The 16,907-nt window shown below is 51.7% G+C and overlaps 1 protein-coding gene across 1 annotated transcript in view; it reads right to left on the bottom strand.

Annotated features, from left to right (window-relative positions):
* MYO7B (myosin VIIB) overlaps positions 1-16,907 on the bottom strand; it is a 98,188-nt gene that overhangs the window by 59,723 nt on the left and 21,558 nt on the right. Inside the window, 4 exon segments of the mRNA XM_058301178.2 lie at positions 114-235; positions 3,974-4,158; positions 6,944-7,096; positions 8,060-8,173. Of these exon segments, the coding sequence (XP_058157161.1) occupies positions 114-235; positions 3,974-4,158; positions 6,944-7,096; positions 8,060-8,173 (574 nt within the window).

The raw sequence follows: 16,907 nt of genomic DNA, 5'->3' as shown, positions 1-16,907 counted from the left end.
GGTTTGCGGTCCGGCCTGGGCCAGGCCTCATCTTCTCCCACGGGCTCCTCTCAGCAGGGAGGGCCCAGCTGGCGGGGCTTGGGGCGGAAGGCCCGTCCCCAGGGGGCCCTCACCTTCCAGGATGGGGTTCGCCTCCAGGACCTGCTGCTCGATCCACGAATGCTGGCCGCTGACGGTGGCCAGGAACTGCAGGATGAGCTTGGTGGTCTCCGTCTTCCCAGCCCCAGACTCGCCGCTGCGGAGAGGTGTGCGGGGGCGCGGGTCAACAGAAGGCCCTCTGCAGATGCACTGCGGGGCTGCTCTCGGGGTCCGGTGGAGCAGGGAAGCCCTCTCCTGGGCCAAAATCCCAGTGTTGCCCCAGAGCTCCCTGGGGGTCTCAGCCTGTCTATACGAGTCATTGGTGGGTTTCTCTTTTCCTTTCCTGCTGGGCGGTCAGCTCCTTGCCCACCAGTTTCTTTCTGGATTGTTCCATAGTGGGCAACCCAGGCCCAGCCCAGGGCTCTGTAAACACTGGTGAGTGAAGGGGACAGTGCAGTGCCTTCGTGATAACAGTATCCGCAAGAGCAGCGTGTGCAGGCTGGTGAGAGAGGGCACGGAAGAGAGAGGCCCTTTGGAAAACAATTTGGCATAGGGGTCGCACACCTTGAGAATTGCTCCTGCCCTGCAGCGGAAGGAAATCATCCTTAATTCAGAAAAAGCTTTGCACAGCACATTTTCGCCTCATGACAGCGTGATTATTTATCATTATAATTATGGAAAATTGGAAGTGACCAGATGGATTATGGTTCATCCAATCAGGCAACCTCATGCAGTCATGAGAACAAAGTCTACAATGAGTTTGTAATAACATGAAAAATGCTGACTTGTTACTTGTCAAGTGAAACATGTTGGTTGTATTGGGATGAGGGGGAGCATTTTCTTCAAAAAAAAAAAAATCCAGCAAATTTTTTTCTGAAAATTTCTAGCATTTTCATTGTGCGTATGTATTTATTTCACAATGGTGATATAAGGAAACTCATTTTTTTAAAATTTACCTAGGGATTTTATGCCAAACTGGTGCATAGCACACACTCAGGTTAGCAGTTACTGGTATTGCTATTATAATGAAAGCTTAAAATATTACTTTTCTATAAATTGTTTTTATTATGAAACGTTACAAATATAGGCAAAATTGTATACCTTACTGATGAATTGTAGCCCACAGACCTGCACCATCATTTTGTTAGAAATATTTATTAGACATGCTGAATCCTGGGTCCACCCTTCTGTGCTCAATCAGAATTCTGCATTTTAACAAGCTCCCAGGGGATTTATACATACTTCAACATTTGCATAATAAACTCCCATGTGCCCATTGCCCAGCTTCAACTCCAGGCTGATTTGGTTTCATCTACTTCTCGGCTCCTGTTTTGTTTACTTCATTATTTTATTTTATTTTATTTATTTTATGGTACCAGGACTGGGGATTGAAACCGGAACCTCGTATGTGGGAAGGCAGCACTCAGCTACTGAGCCACATGGGCTCTCAATCCCTGTACTATCTTGAAGCCAATCTTAGATAGGTATTATTTCATCTGAAAATATCTTTTAAAAAATTTATGATCAAAATGTACGTGAGCAGAGACAAGTTCAATCAACAAATCTCTGTTGGTGGTCTTGGACTATGTGAGTTACTGTCCCTCATGGGTATTTATTTTTAACATTTTATTTTGAGATAATTTCACACTTACGGGATAGTTGAAAAAATAATACAAAAACCCAGGCAGAGAACTCCAGCATACCCCCATCCAGACATCAGATTTACCAACTTGAACATTTTGCCGTGTTTGTTGTATCTATCTAACCATTTTCAAGTAGGCTGTATACATCATGCTCCTGGAACACTTAATACTGCCATATACATTTCTTAAGAACAAGGATACTCACTTATATAATCACCTTAAGCACAGTAATCAAGTTCAAGAACTTTAATGTTGACATAAGGCTTTCAGTCTATATTCCTGTGTTTTCCTATGTCCCAATAATGCCCTTTTGGTGCCCAGGCATTCTGACCAGCATAAGCTCATCAAGCAACCCTCCTACACAGAAATAGGAAACCAAGGGCAGAGTCTCGCCGCCCCTTGGGGGAGCAAGGGCAGGAGGGGAACCCAGTTTGCCACCAGCCTTGATGCTCTGTCCCTACCCCAGGCTGCAGGACATGAAGCATGTTCCGAGAAGAGGGGGGCAGGGCACCCTGGCACAGAAGCTCATTAACACACTCTCAAGAAGCGAAAATCATCCCAGAGCACATCTCTGTCTCCTCTCCCCTCCTCCAGAGTCCTGGGTTTGAACTCCTTCCTTAATAATAAACAACTTAGCACTGGGTATCCCTGGGAAAAGACCTCAGCCTCCCTGAGTGTAGGTGTCCTCGGCAATCGGGTGGGAATAATAGCACCTACTTCTGAGGTTGCTGAGGACACTAAGTGTGATGCCATGTGTTACACGACGTCACTCTGTTCAGATGTCCCCTCCTCAGAGAAGCCTAAAGCAATAGCCCCCACCATTGCTTCCCTTCCCCCCTCGTAGCAGTTTGGTATTATTCATGAATTCCAAATATAGATATTGGATTATGTTTGTGAACTGCTCTGTTCCTCTGGGCATATTAGGTTGTATCAACTTCAGAGGTTTCACCTTTACTTGATTGAGTTGTGATCAGGGCTTTGATTGGGCTGTGTCAGTGGGACTTAGAGAAAACGACAGGGCAGAGGAAGAGTTTGGGAGTTTTAATGCTGGAGACCCAGGAAGTAAATACACAGAAGCAGATATGTGAAGAAAGAGAGAAGGCTCCGTTAGACACGGCAGAGGCCCTGGGAAGAGACGAGCCGTTTGCAGGAGAGTTTACATCTGGCCTTGTGGAGAGAGCAGGGCAGCTGAGCCCAGAGAGAAACGAGCCTGGGGAGAGAGATGAGACTCATTCCAGCCGCAGCTGGTACGGAAGAAGCAGGGACCACGGAGCCTTAGGAAGGCTGGACCTGGCAGACGTCGGCAGCCATCTTGCTCTAACAAGTGGCAACAGACTTTGGTGAGGAAGTAACTTATACTTTATGACCTGGTAACTATAAGCGTCTACCCCAAATAAATAACCTTTATAAAAGCCAACAGACTTCTGGTACTTTGCATCAGCACCCCTTTGGCTGACTAATACCCCCCACTACGTTTTTCTTCAAAGAGTTACTCGTTGCCTAAAATTTGCTTATTTATTATCTATCTGTCTCCCCTTCTGCAATGTGAGCTCCACGAGGGATGGAATTTAGTTCCTCATGTTTGCTGCTGTCTCTCCAGTGTTAGGAGAGTGGGGTCACAGAGGAGGAGCACAATAACGTCTCGGATGAACAGATGGATGGATGGCTCTATTAGGGAGCCGGGTGAGGTGTCCTGGAGCCAGACCCTCTCTGCCTCCCTTCCCGTGCCCGCCGTCCTCCCCGGTACCAGGAGGGCTTGCCCTCAGAGGAAGGAGGCAGGGCCAGACCCGCAGCACAGCCCAGGACCTGGGCTGAAAGGACACACCCTTCCTGGGCCTGCCACCTGGGAGCTGCCACCTGCAGTCACCTCCACCCTCGTCCTCGCTTGAACTGCCCCGACTTTTCTGGAAGCGAGACCTTGCCTGTTAGACCCCGGTACCACGTTTCTTGAGGAGCCCGGCCCTCCCCCCTCCATCCTTCCCTGCTTGTCTTGGTAAACATGCACTGAAGGCTGGGGCTGCCTGGACCCTGGAGAGACTTGGGGAGACCAGGTTCCAAAGGCCAGAAGCCTGGGAGAGTCGCCTTGGGCTGCAGGGCTGGGAGCCTCTCCCGGGGCAGGTGTCCAGAGAGAGCCCCTAAACTGCGCCAGCCCGCCAGCCCGGTCAGGAGCGTGGAAGGAGGGGACCCTGGCTCCCTTTACAAGGTCCTGGGTCTCTCCGCTCTCCCCCAGGAGCCAGGAGCCCCTGCCCCACCTGATGATGCAGCACTGGTCCTGCTTGTTCTTCCTCATGCTGAAGTAGCAGCTGTCAGCGATGGCGAAGACGTGCGGGGGCAGCTCGCCCACGTGGCGGTTGTAGTACAGGTGCACCTGCTCCAGGGTGTAGAGGGGCAGCGCCTGGAAGGGGTTCACGGCCACCAAGATGGACCCCGTGTACGTCTGCGGAGGGAGCAGGAGGTGAGCGGAGCTGCCGGGGCCCGCGGGGAAGGGGCTGCGCGTGCTCCCGGCTCGGAATCTTCCCCTGGGAAGAGGGGGTGCTCCTGCAGAGTGGGGAGAGTCGGCGAGACGGTCACGGACACAGGCTCGCGGCACGCCTGGGCTGAGAAGGGGCGCCCTAAAATCAGCCAGCTGCCCAAAGCACTGCGTTCTCCCCTGCCTGCCCCAGCTCCGCGAGGCCGACGGGCCACGCAGCCCTTGTCGGCCGGGCACATGCTGGCGCCGGGCCCTCCTGAGCGGCACAGATGAGGGGGCCCCGCACAGAGGCACAGGTCCCCAGGGAAGGCCTGACCTAAGGCTGCATGCGGGGAGCACAGGCCACAGGTATCGTGGGCACCTACGCCACGCCAGCCACAGAGTCCACGACGTATGGGACGAGGCCCCCACTCTGGGGGAGGGGGGTCTTTCAGTCCAGCAGGGGAGGGGAGCAGTAAAATGGCTGGAAGGAACGGGACGAGGCGGCCAGGTCCCAGGGGCCGTGGACGGCGGCTCGGGTTGTGCTCCACGGGTGGGAGCCTGGGGGCCTGGGGGCAGTGCCGTGCTCTAATCCGTGTGGCCTTCAAGAGGCCACCATGGTCCAGGCCGGAGCGGCCGGGCCTGGCCAGAGGCAGGGAGGGCGGCCTTTAGAGGAGGGAGGAGCGGGATTTGGTGAGGGGGCGAAAGGGGCAGCAATGCACCTGGGCGCTGGCCCGGGGGACCCCTGCCACCTGAGCCCGCGGCCCCGGGGTTCACTTTCCTGCGGCTGAATTGAGGCGAGGTCTGGGGGTTTCCTGGGGGAGGGACCCAGAGAGCCTGGGGGGGGGGGGTGGGCTGTGACCAGTGGGAGCACTTGCAAGCTTCAGCCGTACCGGTCCCTCTGCCCTGCCGCGGTCGGACGCGCGACAGTCCCTTTGGGCCCGAGGACGGGGATGGGGGGGCAGGTGAGTGGTGGGCGCAAGTCCACTCGGCCTGCAGCTCCCGGGCAAGGGGCTCACGCCGACTTGCGCTCGTGCTGTCCTCCAGGAACAGGGGCCTGTCCCGCCTTGGCCTCTGGCCCCAAACTTCCTCCCAGGACGCAGAAGCCTGGCTTGGGGAGCTGCCAACCCCGCCCCTGCCCCGGCGAGGGGCTCCGGCCCTGCCTCTGCCGCCCCTAAACCTCCTGGCTTCCCCTCCCACGCGCCACGCCAGCTGGTCCTCGGTCCCAGCCACCCGAGGCCCCGCTCCCGGCCCCCACTTCCGAGCCAGCCTGCTCGTCCACCCCTCACGAGGCCTGGCCGCCTCTCCGGGGGTGGCACAGCGAGAGCCACCCCAACGAGCCACGGGCTTCTCATTTTAGAGTCGGAGAGGATCCTCCCGGGGCTTCACGGGCGAGCGTGACACCCCGGCACCCTGGAACTGCGAGCGTGCACGGCAGCTTAGCTCCCAGGAGCTCTGAGCCACACGCAGCCAGAGGCGGCTCATTCAGGGCGAGCGGGGCCCCTCCTCACCTCCCCCCGCTAGGGTCCCCAGGTCACTCCCTGCCTCCCTGAGCAGCCTGGGAGAACTGCCCCTTGGAGCCGGAGGAGGCCCAGCCCAGCACCCGGAGGCAGGCGCCCCCCAGGGAGGGCAGTGGGGCCGCTGGGGCAGCTCTGCCAGGGAAATCCTGCGTGGCTCAGGGTGGAACCCGCGGTGGGGGCAGGGCCCCCGCCCTGGCTGGGCTCTGGGAGGAAGGACGGCTGTCGCTGGCTGAAGCTCTTGGCGGCCCCTGTCCCCAGGCCCTGGGGAGTTCCGCTCCGTGCCTTTGGGATTTCCCGTGACTGGAGCGTCTTCGGCTGCTCTTGGTGCACCCAGGACCCCACGTAAGAGCTGACGCTGAGGAAATGACTCGGGGTGGCGGGCCACACTTGTGGGCCCACCGGGGAGACCCACGTGTGATGCCTGTCAGCCCATCTCCCCAAGCTCTGGGGGGCTGCAGATTGAGTTCGACCCCACGGACATGGGTTCCCTCCAGCACGCCTACGGCCCAAGACCCCTGATGAGCTTCCCCGACGGGTCGGCGCTTCGCTGCGCGGCGAGGGGGACGGGTCTGACCCGGGTGGAGAGGACACGGAGCTTGGAGCTTGCGTCCGCAAGACCGGCCCCGCCTCTCGTCTTTTGGCTGCTTCTTCCCGGTCGCCTTTCTCTGTACTAAAGCTATAATCCTATAATCAGCAAGTCGATCTAGCGAATTAGTGAGCCCAAGGGGGTAGAGGGAACCCCTCAGTTTGTAGCCACCTGTTCAGAAGAGCGGGTGGCCCCGGAGGACCCCTGAACTTGGAGACTTGGGGAGAATCCTGTAGCGCCTAACTGGGGGCACCTAGAGAGCCAGCGAGGCATTGAACGGCGCTGTCGGGGTGTCTGCAGTCGGTGCCGACCCTGCTGGAAGCTGACAGGCGTTGGCGATCTCTTTATGCACCGCACACCCACCGCCCTGGCTCCTGAGTCTGACCCCAGGGCTGGGCCGGCAGCGAGGACCGGGAAAGGTGCGTTCAGAGGAGGGCAGGGCTCGTCTAGCTATTGCAGCCTCCCTGGGAGGTGGTCTCATGCAGCCCAAAGCAAAGGGGGTGCCCCGACCTAGCCCCAACTGCGCCTCTGCTGCCTCCCGCGCCCTTCGGGTGGGGATCAGAGGTTCGGGGAGCCGCCTGCACCCCCCGGCCCGTGGGGGCAAGGGGGAGCTCCAGCCTGGCTGGGGGTGGGCACGGAGCGCGCGTGGCGAGGCGGGGGTGCTCACGTAGATCTTGTGCTCCCGGTACCGGATCAGCAGGTTGTGCAGCATGCTGGCCTCGTGCAGCTCCCCCAGGCGGATCATGTCGTCCACGCCCTGGGCCAGGTTGGGGTGCATGGGGCTCAGGGCGACGCCGTCCTCCGCGGGGACCCAGTGCTCCTGGAAGGAAGGGCGCCGGGGCGCGCGCTCGCCTGAGGGCCGGCCTCCCCAGCCCACCACGGCCCTGCATGGGGAGTCTGCCCATGGGTCGCGGGCCGCGGGGTCGGGGTGCTCACGCCTGGACCAGCCGGTCTGCGGCCCGGGTTTGGCATGCGTCAGGGCCAGGGGCTGTGGCCGGGGCTGGGGGTGAATTTCAGACCAGGGCCAAAGGTGCTTGCAGTTCGGGGAGGCTGTGACTGGGATCGGAGGTGGGTTTATAGCTGGGGGTTCTTACAATAAACGTGTACCAGGAAAAAATAAATAAATAAGAAATGAATATTAAAAAAAAGAAGTGGGCCAGCAAAGGGCTTTTGGAGCCACACTGCATCCCAGAACAGGAGATATTATTACTTTAAAAGCAGGGAAATGGCCCCATCATACGGAGCTCACAGGACAGTCCAGAGCCTGCTCCCTGGAGGAAAAGTCTCCTTGTACCTGGAGCGGCCGTCTTGGCACCCCCAGGAGGGGGTCCCACGGCCAGTCGGGGCGCCGCGTGCCCCCTCACTCCTCTCCCCCGTGGAGGGACCCTGCTCCCCACCCGCAGGGCAGGAGCCTCCAGGATGGGCTGCCCCCCCCCAGGCTCCCCCTCCCACCTGTGCGGTCTCGCTCCTCCCTCCGCCCCCCGCCCTCCTCGGCCTCAGGGCTCCCTGCCTCGGCTTTGCCAGCCTGCTCTGCCCGCCCGTCCTCTGCACAGTGCTTTCCCGCTGCGCTCCTTCCTGCACCCCAATTGTCCTCGTCTTCCCTGGTTGCCATCTCGCCCCCCGAGTTCCCACCGAGGCGTGCCCACCACGGCGGGACTCCACCGCGAGCCTGTCCCATTTGCGGCTGGAACCCCTGGGGTTGGGGAGCAGCGCCCGAGAAGGGGAGGGGCCCCGCGGCACCCGTGGGGTGGGGCGGGGAGGGCGGGAGCCCCGGGTCACTGACCTTGCCCTCGTCATCCTCCACCAAGACCTTGCCCGGCTTCGTGCCTTTGATGACACCCCCGATGGCCACGTCGGTCTGGTGGGCAGAAGTGGGGTTCAGCCACACGTGGTCACCCTGGGGGGGGCAGAGAGAAGACCGTGTTCCGGCCCCGGCCGGCCTTTCCCGCCCGGTCTGCTTCACCCAGGTCGCCTGCACGGCTGGGCGCACGGCTGTCCCTTCCTGTCCATCTCATCTCAGGAGCAAGCCGCCAAGGAGGGAGCCCTGTCTACACCACCGACAAAACCCGGGGCACTGTTTATTCAGGCCGCAGAAGCACCTCATCCACACGATGCCTGGGGACCTTGTTACAATGCAGAGGCCGCATTCCACTCCTGGGTGTATTCCCTGAAGAGCTGAAAACGGGGACTCCAAGGAAGTCCTGTCCATGTGTGCTCACGGCAGAACCGTTCATAAAAGCAGGAAAAGGGAAACCACCCAAAGGCCTATCAACTGATGAATGGATAAACAAAATGTGGTATATACATGTGGAACACTACTCAGCTGTAAGAAGGAATACGGTACAACACATGGGATAGCATGGCTGAATCTCGAGGACCTTATGTTGAGTGAAGCAAGCCAGGCATTGAAGGACAAATACTACATGACCTCACTGATATGAATTAAGCAAATCGAGCCAACCCAGAGAGCTAGAGTCTGGCAGACAGGTTTACAGGAATTAGAAAGGGAGAAGAAGGTTGTGAGCCAACTCCCAAAATCTATGGTAAGGTAGAAGTGAGTAGCTGGGCAGTGAAGGGATGTGAGAGGGGTGGAGTGATACAATGGGTTGGGTGGTGCAAGCTTGACGGGGTAGAGTGGGGTGGGGAGGATGGGTTGGGTGGTCGAGGGAGCTGGGGGGAGGGCTGGGGGAGGGAGCAGGTGAACACTGGGGACTGGTGGGTATGTGGTTGAAACCACAATGTTGAGAAAGCTCTCTTGGCGGTATGTCAGGGAAGGGCTACTGATGCAGGGTGTCAGATGGAGGGCGGCATTTGGGACAGGGCGCCGCTGGGCAGTCTTCTAGAGAATGTGCAAGTGATCATTTTGTCATAGAGCATTTTATCAGTGGGGGGAGCCCCACATGAGCGGGAAGGAGTCAGACTCCCCTCCTGGGGAGGTCTGACAGGTTCTCAAACAGAGGGGACGTTGTCCCTGGAGAGCACGGGCGGTTCCTAGTAGGGGAGGACAGACCAGTGTGTCAAGCCCTCCGTGGTGTTGCAAGTATCTATGGATCTCGTCCTTCAAGGAGTGAAGCCTGATGGTCACCGTGGGCCCGGAGGAGGGCCGTGAGAGGAATAGAAGAGATGAAAGCGGGGGTATTTAGAGCACAATGGAAGTGTTCTGCATGATCTTGCAATGATGGATACAGGACATATTAAATTTTATCAAAAATTTTATAAAAGTCTATGGTCTAGAGTGTAAACCATAATGTCACCAGTGACCGTGGTTGGTAGCCATGTATCAATATTTGCACAACAGTTATGGCAAATGTACCATCCACATGCGAAAACATTATTAGTACAAGAGGGGGGAAAGGGAGAGGATGTTGGGTGTATAGGAGTCCCCCATATTCTGTATGTGACTTTACTGTGACCTAAAATTTCTCTGAAGACAAAATGAAAAAAAAAGTAAGATACTGGAAGAAATGGAAGAAAATCCCACTGTACATACAGGACGGCAGGTATTACAGTGATGAAAAATGCAGTCTCTTGATCACTATTTTGTACTTTCTTTCAAGGGTTCATGTCAAATCAGTGTTCTTCCTTATTACTCATTCTTTTCATTCCCCACCTAATTGCAGGTCAAAGTTGCTTTCAGTAAAGTACATAGAAAGATTTCTGGTTTGAGGACAGCGGCAAGAGTGTACCATCACCGGCTCTCGAAAATCATCCACAAGCAGCTAGAGCCTGAGGAACAGACGAAAACACCATCTTCAGAGAAACTAGGCTACAGCGGAGTTCCTAAACCGTGAAGCAGGCAGAAGGGCTGCCAGGAGACGCAGGATGAAGCTGAAAGAGGGCTCCAGCTGCAGATTTCAGAAAGATCCGGCAAAGTTCACTCCCCTCCCCTGGGGGCACCTTCCCAATGTGCAAAGCAGCGTCTCTGGCTGCTACAGCCAGGACTTTGGTCCCTGGGTGGCAGTGGGAGCTTCCCTGGCCTGGTTTGGGTCTAAGAAATAGATAAGCTGTATTTGTAGGAAAAGCTTTGCCTTGTGAGTTACCCTAGAGTAGCCAAATCCATTGGCTGGGGAGAAGAAGAGATGAACAGCTCACGCACCGAGGTTCTGCTTTCCTTGACGTGGCACTGACCCCACATGACCCTCGACTGGGCAGCTCAAAGAGGAGCAGCCCAGAAGGAAGCAGCAGAGGTCTGCATCCTGAGATCCTCAAACCCCAAGGGCAGAAAGGAGCTGGTGAAGAGCACTTGCCAAGGAAAAATGGCTGCAGGGCAGAGGAAGGTTGTGACCCAATACTTGGCCATGATTTACAAAAAGGTCCTGAAGTAGAAGATGAGCAGCAAAAGCGCTCAAAACTAGATGGTGGCACAACTGAAGAGGCTGAGACACGAGTTGGCAGAGCTCAAGAAAGAAGTGGAGGAAAAGAAATGAATACGTCCATGAAAGCAAAATTGAAAACAGGTGACTAGGTACTGCTAAAAATAGGATAAGGATGACAGAAGATGGGAAGGAGAGAAGTGAGCAAAGTGACATGGAAAAACAAAATTTAAAAATGAAGAGGGTTGGGGAAAAAATGATAGATGTGGAAGACAGGCAAAAATACAAAATAATTGGAGTGCCCAGAGAAGACAACTGGGGCAGTTTTCTTGGCAGAAGGGGGGCAGATGAATTATATACAGGTATAATTCTACAACTTTCCAGAAATTAAAGAAGCCTTGAATCTACAGAAGGAAACACACATACTGGCAAAAAAATAACTCCAAGATGCATACTAGTAAAATTCACTGAAATTATAAAAATAATTTTGAGGGCATTGGCAGACAAAAAGATCAGTTCTCCCCATAAGGAGATTCAGGCTGGCCCAAGACTTTTCAGGACAAATTCAAAGATTTAAAAGAGGTAATCATCTCCTACAGAGATTTCAGGAAAATAGTAACCCTAAAATGTTTACCCAGCCAAATTGTCACCCAAGCATAAGGCAATAAACATTTTTGAATATGTAACATCCCCATACACTTTATGGAAAAAGCAAATAGAAGACAGTACAAAGGATGAAAATAGATCCAAACCAAGACATTTTGGCATTTCCTCAGAGAGCTAAGTAGAGAAAAACTACCTAACCCAGTAATTCCACTACTAGTTATAAACACAAAATTATTGAAAGCAGGAACTCAAACAGATATTTGCACACGAGTGTTCATAGTGGCATTATTCACAATCGCCTAAAGATGAAAGCAATCCAAATGTCCATCAACCAATGAATGGATGATCAAAATGTGGTATATACATACAATGGAACATCATTTAGATATAAAAAGTAATGAAGCCCTGATACATGCAACAACATGGATGGCCTTGAAGACATGTTGAGTGAAATAAGCCAGAAACAAAAGAAAAAACCTTGTATTATCTCACTGATATGAAATAATTAAAATAATCAAACTCACAGAGTCAGAATCTAAAATATAGGTTATCAGGGGCTGGGTGGGGCTAGAGAATGGGAAGTTGATGCTTCAATTGTACAGAGTTTCTCTGTAGACTGGTTATAAAGTTTTTGGTAATGGACAGCAGTGATGGTAGAACAACACTGTGAATGTAGTTAGTAGCACTGAATTATATATGTGAATGTGGTTAAAAGGAGGAAATTTTAAGTTGTATATGTGTTACTAGAATAAAAATTTAAAAAAAAACACATAGGGCTGTACAACACAAGCAGGGAACCCTGTTTTAAATGACAGGCTATTGTTAATAATACAGTTATAAAAATGTTCTTTCATCCATTGCAGCAAATGAACCACACTAGTGCAAGGTGTTAATAATAGGATGTTACATAGGAACTCCGTGTTTTATGTATTTTATGCATATTTCTGTAAACCTATAAGTTCTCTAATAATAATTTGAAAAATAGATCTATACCAAGACACAGCAACTTGAAGTTTCAGAACACCTGCGGACAGAGGGATGATTATAAAGCTTCCAGGGATCAAAACTAGGGTCTACACAAGGGATCAAGATGCGGAACGACACCAGACTTCTCAGCAGCGGCACTGGAAGGCAGGAGACAGTGGAGCCAATGCCTTCGCAAACCTCAGCGAAGATTACTTCCAGCGTGAAATCCTATGCCAGCTGAGCTCGTGTGTGAGGCTAGAATAAGGAAGGGTATTTTTAGACAGGCACGTTGTTAAAAACATTTCCCTCCCATGTGGCATTTCTCAGGAAGCTATTAGAGGACATGTTAGACCAAAACAAGAGAGTAGACGAAGACCAAGAAAGACCTGGAAATGGGTCAATGCGAGGGAGAGGTGAAGGGGGCCTGCAGGACGGCTGTGAAGGAGGAGTCAGATGAGTGACACCACCAGGTGAGTGACAGGGGGCCACAGGCAGAGAGCACTCTCAACTTGATGTTGCAGCTCGGCAACACCAGGAGAGGTTTCTTCCTGAAGATGAAATCAATTGAAAACCCGACAAATCAGAACATTTGGAGAGGAGGTTCACATACTCGAGATAAAGTTTGGGGAGAGTGGTGATAGCTATGTAGAAACTAAGCAAAGGGGGGAAAAGACAATTATAAACTCTAAAGAAGGAAAAGCTAAGCACTGGTCATGCACCACATGCTTCAGTGGAGACTAGGATTTGCTTGGGTAATAGCAAATTAGTAATAAAAATTAATAATAAATTTGACTCTCTATGTGGCTCTGATAAAAATGAGGACTGAGCAATTTGGGGAAGATGAAGAGACAGCCCCTCTCCATTAAAGGCGGAGTGGGCATCACCATCCCAGAGTCCTCAGGATTGGGGAATAAAATATGGACTAGAGTGGGCTTACTGGTCTTCTACTATAGACTTACTGTGACTCTAGCCATGGAAGAAATTATGTCATTGATGTGGAGGCAGTGACCCCTGGAGGTGCCGAAGGCAGGGAAAAGGAAAAAAAGCTATAATATGAGGGTATTTTGAGGACTTGGAATTGTCCTGAATGACATTGCGATGACAGATATAGGCCATTATATATCCTGCCATGACCTACAGAATTGGGGGGGAGAGAGTGTAAACTACAATGTAAACTATAATCTGTACTTAGTGGCAATGCTCCAAATGTGTTCATCAAATGCAATGAATGTACCACGCTAATGAAAAAAGTTGTTAATTTGGGGAAAAGTGGGAGGTGTGGGGCGTGGGGCATATGGGAATCCTCTATATTTTTTTATGTAACATTTTATGTAATCTAAGTGCCTTTTAAAAATAAATAAAAAATATATTTTGAAAAAAGAGAGAGAGAGCGAGAGGAAGCCTGCATGCTGAGTATCGGGGAGGCGTGACAGTGAGGAAGTAAGTTTTTTCTTACACAGGAAGACAAGAGATAATGCCTAGAACCAAATAACTGAGCAGCACTATAAGCATGTTCTTTAGAAACAAAGAGGGAGCAGTTATAGGAATCAGCCTCCAGAGCAGGCAGGGATCACGTCTGGGGAAGAGGAAAGGGGAGCTGACTCCTTAAACTGTGTCTACACAACTTCATGAAAGTAAAAACTAAGTTAGAAACAACAGCAAGATCAGTTGCTATAGGAGGAGGCAGGCTGGCATGGACAACACACTTTGCTCAGTGAACTGATTAAATCACATTGGAAATCTCAAAGACCCAGGAAAAGCTTTTCTTCTAAAAGGGATGAAATTCCAGCATGACTGATGGCAGAGTGCAGCTGAAACAGCTTCAAATCACCAAAGTGAGAAGATTAAAATTCCAGGGCAGATGATGGACAGACATCTCACAGCAAAATCGACATTAATCTGAGGTGTAAAAAGGAGAGACCATCTCCAGTCCAGACCCAGAGAAGAGGTGTCAGACTAGCATGAGCTAAAACAAAAGTGCTGAAATGGGACTTCTGTCCACTCCATTTGGCCAACAATCACTAGGAAATGAATGAAAAGCCTTGAGGCAGAAAATAGAGCTTCTTCATGAACTTGTTTAGCAGAAACACATGACTGCAAAAATAGGTGACTCATGAAAAGAACGAATGGAAGGGAAGCAGATGTGACTCATGCATTTGGGCACCTGCCTACCACATGGGAGGTCCCAGGTTCAGTTCCTGGTGCCTCCCAAAGAAGATGAGCAAGACAGAAGCTGACCCGATGGGCTGGCATGACGGGCTGGTGCAGCGAGCAGTTGCAACACTGAAACACAAAGAGGCACAACAAAACAGGGAGTGGAGGTGGCTCAAACGATTGAGTGCCTCTCTCCCACATGGGAGGTCTTGGGTTTAGCTCCTGGTGCCTCCTAAAGAGAAAACGAGCAGACACAGAAAGTGCACAATGAATAGACACAGAGAGCAGGCAGCAAGTGCAAACAACAGGACGGTGGGAGGAATAAATAAATAATTTTTTTAAAATGAAAGAATGGATGGAAGAGAAAAAGCAAATGTTAAATGCAAAAAAAAAAAAATTAAAAAGTCCGTTTTGAGATACATTGCTCTTTGTGATAAATATTCAACACTCATGGCTGCTCATGCTGGAGAGAGGTCTCTTGAAGGAGAGAAGGTGGAGCTGCCAGGCTAAGAAAGAAATTGCTATAAGGAAACCCAAAGACTGGAAGCCACGAACAGCCAACCCCCAGAGCCCTAGACCTTGGCTGTCTTCACACTAACATCTTCTGGGAAGGGAGGGCTCTTGTGGTCCATGCCCTGAGACAGGCAGTTCACTCTACTCTGTTGACCATGCACCACCCACCATGTCTTTCTCTTTCCCTGGTAGAAGAGATAGGCCTGTGTCCGTGGATGGGTCATCAAGGACTCTCCAGCAGAGGTGCCTCTGTTCCAAACGCCAGCACAGAAGCAGGAACAGATGACCTGTTTACTTCTGGAGCTGAGGACCCATGCCTGGTTATGGGACCACCTCCCCATCTATAGGCTCCTCAGCACCTCCAGCCCTTAGCTCTCCTCGAGCTTCTCCTGGACCTTTTCCTCCAGGTTTGAAAGCATATTGCTTGACTTTCTCCTAGAATGAGGGACCTGCCTTCAACTTCTTGATTACAGCCCCCAACCTTGGCCAGCCATCTCTTCACCACATTTCCTTCTTTGCCAGACGCTGACTGCCTTCAGGCTCTAAAGATGACCCTCTGTCCCCCCATCACCTCCAGGGAAGGATGTGGGAAAATCTGCCTGGTTTCCCTGCTGAAAGCCTGAGTGATGAAGAGCTTGTTAGGGCATTTCATATGCTTCAAATCCTAATTTCAATGTTATATTGTCATCGGATTTACCATTATTGGTAGAATATCTTTTGGTGTTTTGTTTTGCCTTAGGCTGATCTGCAATTGTGCACATGTCAGCTAAACAATTCAACTGAGGTGTGCGGTTTTAAAAGAAAATTGCATTTAATGCAAATCATGATCACTTCTAAGCTGTAGTCCCTTCTTGCTTTTGTTAGTACTCCATACCTAATCAGAAAATTATTTTAAATGTTATGAAAGTATATTTAAATGTATACTTTTTAAAGGAAAGGAAAATAGAACACACAGATACAATTAAATCATAACCCCTTAAATAAAGGTGAGAAGCGGATGTGGCTCAAGCAGTTGAGTGCCTGCCTCCCACATGGGAGGTTCCAGGTTTGGTTCCTGATGCCTCCTGAAGAAGACGAACAGACAACAAGCTGACACAACAAGGAGACACAATGAGAATACACAGGGGGCAGGAAGCAGATGTGGCCCAGGCGACTGGGTGCCCACCTCCCATATGGAAGGTCTCGGGTTCGATTCCTGGGGCTTTCTAGAGAAGATGAGCGCACACAGTGAGTAGACACAATGAAAAGACACAGAGAGCACACAGCAAGCAGATACAGATTTCAGACAGTGAGTGCAAGCAATACGCAGACAGATGAGGGAGCCATCTCAGGGAGGGGGCACGAATAATAAATAAATCTTTAAAAAAAAAGAAAAAGAAATACAGTGTTCATATGGAGGGTAAGGAATGATTGATTACCATCAAGCTAGCAAATGCTTGTCTTAATTAATGGGTGACTGTGCTCACCTAACAGGAGAAGTTTGAGCTTTCAAAATGTTTCCACCCAATCTTTCCTATGGAAGGGTCTCCAGTCCCTCCACACACAGGAATGGAAACATCCACAGTTTTCACTAGGGTCTCAAGGAAGTGGCTAATAGTTCATGCTCTCCCCAGGGCTTGAGAATCTCTGGGATTCTTTGCTTACTGACTGGGTTGAAGGCGCAAGGGCTGGTGCTTGTGCTGAAAGAAAGGTCTACTGTATGTCCACCCTCTGGTCAGCTAGCATGTGTGTGTAACTGTGGGATGGGGTCCCTGGAGCTGGAATGAACTAATGGGTGAATCATCATCAGGGCCATTTGCTCTTGGGCAGTGCAGTATCTATCCCCTTTCTTCAAAGTCTTCGCTTTTTGTCTGGTGACTCAGCCCTTCCCAATTCTCAGTCCTTGTGGGTCTTGGAAGGGACCGCCCCACCTCCAGGCAGGGTGAGGGACCAAGGTCTCACCCACATGCCTGGGACCACTGCTAACAGCTCCACATAAATGCTTCACTTTGCAAATTCTAGATGTAATCTGAACTGGTGCTGCCCAGTGGAAACACACTGCCTGCCCCATATGTGATTACAATTTTCTAGCAGCCACGT

The sequence above is a fragment of the Dasypus novemcinctus genome, chromosome 7 (genome assembly GCF_030445035.2).
Source record: "Dasypus novemcinctus isolate mDasNov1 chromosome 7, mDasNov1.1.hap2, whole genome shotgun sequence".
NCBI lineage: Eukaryota > Metazoa > Chordata > Mammalia > Cingulata > Dasypodidae > Dasypus > Dasypus novemcinctus.
This window is presented reverse-complemented; position numbering and strand designations above follow the sequence as displayed.